The sequence below is a fragment of the Pyrus communis genome, chromosome 14, assembly GCF_963583255.1.
Source record: "Pyrus communis chromosome 14, drPyrComm1.1, whole genome shotgun sequence".
NCBI lineage: Eukaryota > Viridiplantae > Streptophyta > Magnoliopsida > Rosales > Rosaceae > Pyrus > Pyrus communis.
In genome coordinates this window covers 22,804,310-22,810,320 of record NC_084816.1, presented here as the reverse complement: position 1 = coordinate 22,810,320, position 6,011 = coordinate 22,804,310, and the positions used below count along the sequence as shown (strand labels likewise).

General features: G+C 38.5%; 1 protein-coding gene across 1 annotated transcript; it reads left to right on the top strand.

Moving 5' to 3' along the window:
* The first annotated feature begins 248 nt into the window (after nucleotides 1-248).
* LOC137715847 (guanine nucleotide-binding protein subunit gamma 1) lies at nucleotides 249-2,796 on the top strand. The gene is made up of 4 exons (XM_068455197.1): nucleotides 249-543; nucleotides 2,172-2,224; nucleotides 2,421-2,465; nucleotides 2,565-2,796. Exons 1-4 carry the CDS (start codon nucleotides 382-384, stop codon nucleotides 2,647-2,649), a joined length of 345 nt encoding a protein of 114 aa, XP_068311298.1. The 5' UTR covers nucleotides 249-381; the 3' UTR covers nucleotides 2,650-2,796.
* The last annotated feature ends 3,215 nt before the right edge of the window (nucleotides 2,797-6,011 follow it).

Below are 6,011 nucleotides of genomic sequence, written 5' to 3'. Positions count from 1 at the left end.
TTATTTTTCAGTTACTCAATAACATACATTATTCATTTGAAATATCGTTACGACAATACGTAATTAATTTAAAAAACCGTTATGATATTACGTATGTAATTTAAAATACCGTTACGATTGATTTATCTCCCAAAGGACAAGCTAGGAAGTGGGAAAGCAAAATGAAGCCAAGAAGTCTTGATATTTATTTTTTCTTTTTTCTTTTCCGTTTTTGGTGTAAGCTTGTTGCTTGTAAATATTAAGTCGATAGAGATAAAGAAAAGTCGAACTTGTACGAAAATTCTCTTTTTCTTCACCCAACTCTCCGAAACACCACCCACCAGATCTGTGTGCTGATATATTACGTGGGTTTGTAATGTGTGCGTGAGCTGGCGGAGAAGAATGGCGTCCGATACGGCGTCGTCTGTGGACGAACAGGCGCAGCAGCGGGTGGCTCCGGTTGTTTCAGTCGGAGGAGGAGGAGGAGGCTCCACTGATAACAGAGGAAGGCATCGGATTCTCGCCGAACTCAGCCGCCTCGAGCAAGAACTCAAATTCTTGGAGGTTTCTTCTTTTTCATTTTCCCACTTGCTTGTTTTCTCTGAATGCTGTTTGTTTCCCGGGAAAATTCTTGTAAAACATTTCCCACTTCTTATTTTTGCCCTTTTGATGTTGCAATTCTAGTTTTGTGTTAAAAAAGTTTGCAGCTTTGGGTGTTAAGTCAAGAAAGTAACTTTCTTTACAGAAAAAGGGAAAGGTGAAAGAAAATGGGATGAGGGTTATTTTTGCCAAGACATGTTTTCTTGGCATTGGTTATATGAGGAAGAAAAGTTTTCTAGGTTTTGGAAAATGGGTTTTTACTGCATATTGTGATTGGGGCTTTGGTGTTGAAGAATGTGAGAACTGGAACGGGTCGCTTGTCCGTCTCTCTAAAATCTTGACATTTGAGTGGTCAAAACATTGAGAAGTTCCACTTTTGAGGGAAATGTGGGATTTAGGGATGCAATTTCTCTGACTGTTTTTTGGTATTAATTTAGGGAAATTGTTAATGGAGAGGTGATGATTTTCTACAACTGGTGAGGTTAGCAAATTGGCTGCAGACTTGGTCAACAACACATTTGACTGGAAAACTGAAAAATGTAGCTTAATTCTTAAGTAGATTTATCATCATGGTAAACAGAAAGTTGCTCTCTTTCATATGGGTGGATTAAGAGCTGTTTTAGGGGAAAATCACACTGCATGAACTCACTAGATATAACTCGTAGATCAACGTGGTGAATGGTAATGTAGTCGAAAAGATCAGTGTTACCCGAACAGACAATCATTTAGCCCTTGACGTGGGATGTGTTGAACCACCACTTTTTGGCTCTGTGAAAATATATTTGATGATTAGATTGCGAAAAACACACTGCAAGCAGCAGTTGTTCTATGTTTTGAGTATATACATTCCTTCGTGTGCGTTTTTTGGAATCATGTCACATCATCAGCCCTTATGCTTAATTTAATCAAGGTATGAAAGGAACATCGTCATAGCTCAACTTTAGAAAATGCTAACCACATTTCTCGTATCTAGGCTTCCAAGTTAACCTGATGTCCAGTTTTATTTTCTAAGAACTAGGAACAAAGTTGCTTGAATTGTATATGCATATGAATTGTCTGCTCTGCTTGTTTTATTTCTCTTGTGGAATTTCTTATGTTCCATATCCCTTGCATTGTTCTAGGTTTTGTTGTAACAATTGAGCATTTCTCCATAGATTTCTATATACATAGCTTATCCGAAACAGTGCTAAATTTGGCATCGATATATAAGCAGAAAACAGTCTTTCTGGTCCATGGACCATAGCTACACCCCTTTAGACAGATTAAGTGCTCTCTGTGATTAATTACTTGAATAAACTGTGTATTTCACGGCTTTAATTTAACAAATACGCGTTTTACATTTATTCTGCACATGAGATAGATGAGTGTTTTTCGTACTTGTGTTTAATGTTGTCTATATATAGTCTTTTAATTCTCCTTCTTTTAGTTAATGCAAACCTTGTAACTTTGATGCACATTCAAACTTGTGTCGATTGACATTATATTATCTGCATTTTTATCATATTTAAAGTACTGCAGAAGGTCATAGTTGTGTGAGTATTTGTAGTCAGTCAATCTCATTTTGATGTTACTTTATTTCTTTGCATATCCAGGAGGAGTTGAAAGAGCTCGAAAGAACCGAAAATGTTTCAACCATATGTTCAGAGTAAGTATGAGTACCATATGTAAAGTATCCTGTCCCAAGTCTTAAGTTCCTAACATGAGAAATCTGATAAACTCGATCGAAAGTAGGAGCCATATATAAAGTATCCGGTCCCAAATCTTAAGTTCCTAACATGATAAATCTGATAAACTCGATCAAAAGTGATGAGCAATGCTCTGTTTTTGTTAATATTCCATAGGTTGCTGCCCTACATCGAAGGCAGGCCGGATCCTCTACTCCCAGTGTTCGTTCCATAACCAATCTCTTCACTTGGCAATAATACAATTGGCTTGCTACAATCTCTAAATTTCTAATGATCCATCTTGATTTATTCTGGCTGCAGAACAAATGGACCTGTAAATCTGGTATGGGATCGATGGTTTGAAGGGCCGCAGGATTCACAAAGTTGCAGCTGCTGGATACTCTGATGATTTGAATCTGATGCAATCTAACATTTGTTGCCATGGTTTACAAGACAGGTTATAGCTATCACCATCGTTAACCATATTGAATGTAGATTGACCATTAACTTCATATGAAGTTTGTACATTAAATTCACTAGTTTCGCTTCTTCAGTGATCTCTTAAACTTTTTTTTCTTTTTCCTTTTTTGTCACTTTTTTCTAATTATAGTAGGTTAGAATATCTCTTTGTCAAAAAAAAAAAAAAAAAAAAATGATGAGGATTCGGCTTCTCCTTTGATCTTGTCTAGGCTTTTAATCCCAACCGTCGTCCATGTTCATCCTACGATCAGAATTTAGGCTTGTTTCTTGGGCCTTTCTTAGCCCAAAATTTTCACACCATTTCGACGTGTAAGCTCACGTTAACTCTCTGAAGGTTGATAGCTATCATAGATTTCCATCAAATTAGAACAACTGCCAAAGCATCATCAGGAGCAAGGGAATTGGCCTACAAGGATGGAAATTTGTTCGGGTGGTGCTATCCACAGAAATTTTATTCTCTCTGAATTTTACTGTTTGAAGTCTGAGTCCATAAAATTTGGGTCCTTGGTATGTGTGAAAGAGAGATCGGAGTCTTTGTGAATGAGTTAATGTGGGCTGTCAGACTCAATTTGATTGGTTCGGATTGTCTGGTGCTCTTTTATCTTCCACATCCGTCTTAATTTTCGGTAATTGGATCGAACAAACTGAAGAAAATCAAATAATAGAAATAAACAAGGTGTGTGGATAGCGGTAGCACTAGCCATTTGGAAAACAAATTCTTTTTTATTTCTTATGAACTAATTGATGTATTATGATTATATATACAGCTTAATATTAAGGAGACGGTTTCCTTGTGTGATAGTGATACAGTATTCTTAGCACAAAGAAACATGGAGTCCATAAACCAAGGGGATTTTAACTTGAGGGACAAGTAATCTAAAGAAACCGAAAAAAGTACACACAGATCATATCTTCGACTTCGAGCGGTCGACTTTACATGTTGACTGTAAATTAAACCCCATAAAACCACCTCCAAAATGTATATTGACGATCTTCCTCATCATCTCTTGGTTGAAATTCTTTGTCGACTTCCATATAAAATTGTTATTCAGTGCAAGTGCGTGTCCAAGCAATGGCTCTCTGTCATCTCCGATCCATCTTTTATTCACCGCTTTGTACGTCAACAAGGACATACCGATTCAGATACGATATTATTAGATATCAGGACACAGGTCCTTAGGGATGTATTATTATACACCGTGACGTCGATTTCGGACGAGTTCAAAACGCGCGAGATTTCTTTCACTTGGGGACAATGTTCTCTAAGTTTATTCCCTTGGATGCAACGTGTTGTAGCGACGCATAACGATTTAATCTTGTGCTGTCGATTCCGAAGCTTTGAGCGTGATTACTGTATCTGCAATCCGTACACCAAGTAGTCGATAAAGCTTCCTCCTCCCCCACGAGTTCATGACTTAACAGTACGCGCGGGGCTCATATGCGACAATCCTTACTATAACCCTACTGAAGATGGCTGCACTACGGTCAAATTTAATACGGAGTACAGGTACAGGGTTGTGCGAATCCTTCGAAAATGTGACGACCTAAGCTCATTCACAGTTGAGATGTTCTCGTCTGAGACTGGTGAATGGAGAGAGATAGTTATATTATGTTAGACATTTATACACTGCATGCATAGAACCACCTATACACGATGACATGCATACGTAAATATATAATGCATGACTTACCTGGAGAAGTGCTCGACATCGGTGCAAGGAATATCAGGAGTCTTCTACACTCAGCAGCTATATCCAGCTAGAATAGGGCTCGCTCAGAAAAGATGGCGCTGTGAGTGCAGGGACATCCTAATACATAGCCAACCATCCTAGGTATCGAGCCTATCAACTGATACCCGGATATTCTATGTTGATTAGGGTTCGATATAGTCCTATTCCATTATGAACTCTTGTCAAAACATGATAAGGCTATCTGAATATAGTTGCACGTTGTTAGGACTCCCAATCCCAGCCAAGTAAGTTCGTAATCTTCTCAACTTGATAACTCAAAACTGAAGTACAAGTTTGACGAGAACTAGAAGTCATTCTCCTTGACACTCACATCTTACATTCTCCCATTTGAGTGTCCAAGAAGAATGATATTACATAGGCTGAGATTGAGGTGATCACAAGTCCCCGAAAGCTGCAATTACACCTTTAACAACCTGTCACTTATGGCTTCGAGAATAGAATCATAAACGCAGTATGTAATTCCTTCTACATGTGCGCGTTATGATTACCAATACCTATACCATAAGCACTGTGTTGTTTGACAGAATTCGAAATTTGCAGGTTGATAACCCAAATTCAACTCCTGAACTGAACCTCATACAAACGTATGGCTCATATCATTACTATAACATAACATGAGAATCAAATCATTATGAAAGCATCCAATTTAAGCGGAAAGAAACATACAAAAAAAACAATGGGTTTACTACTCCCACTCATTAATAGAATCAAAATCCTCTCGCATTCCTATGTTGTAGACATGTTTCTTGAACACTCCCACTGGTACACCTTTAGTCATTGGATCGGCTACCATAAGATCAGTTCCAATGTGCACTATGTTGATCAACCCTTTTCTGACTTCATCCCTTACACGCAAGTACTTAATATCCATTAATCTGCAAGCAATAGACCTCTTGTTTTTAGAGAAGAAAACCGCAGATTTGTTATCACAGTAAATAGTTATCGGTTTCTCAACTGAGTCTACAACCTTCAGTCCCATAATAAGGTTTTTTAACCAGATTGCTTGTTTGGTGGCAGTGTAGCAACCAATAAACTCAGCCTCCATAGTTGAAGAGGTAATCACCTTTTGCTTGGAGCTTTTCCACGAAATTGCACCAGAAGCAAGGAGAAAAACGTATCCACTCGTAGACTTTCTATCATCAATGCAGCCTGCCAAGTCTGAGTCGGAATAAGCCACCATTTCCAACTTCTCAACCTCCTGGTATACCAGTGCAAGGTTCCTTGTTCTTTTTAAGTACCTTAGTACTTTCTTTGCTGCAGTCCAGTGAGAAGTTCCGGGATTAGAGTGAAAACGACCTAGAACACTAACTGCAAACCCTAGATCAGGCCTTGTGCATACTTGAGCATACATGATGCTGCCAACAAGTGGTGCGTAAGGCTTGTCATTCATTCCATTCTTCTCGAGATCATTTTTAGGGCATTGGTCCGTGCTAAGCTTATCACCCTTTTCTATGGGAAGCTCGCCACCTGCGCATTTTTCCATGTTGAACCTCTTCATGATTCTGTCGAAATAAGATCTTTGAGACAACCTCAGCAT

Coding starts and splice junctions, on each gene's coding strand:
- LOC137715847 (XM_068455197.1), top strand. CDS start 382: ATGGCGTCCGATACGGCGTCGTCTGTGGACGAACAGGCGCAGCAGCGG. Junction 2,225..2,420: donor GTTTCAACCATATGTTCAGA/GTAAGTATGAGT, acceptor AATATTCCATAG/GTTGCTGCCCTACATCGAAG. Junction 2,466..2,564: donor CCGGATCCTCTACTCCCAGT/GTTCGTTCCATA, acceptor TTCTGGCTGCAG/AACAAATGGACCTGTAAATC.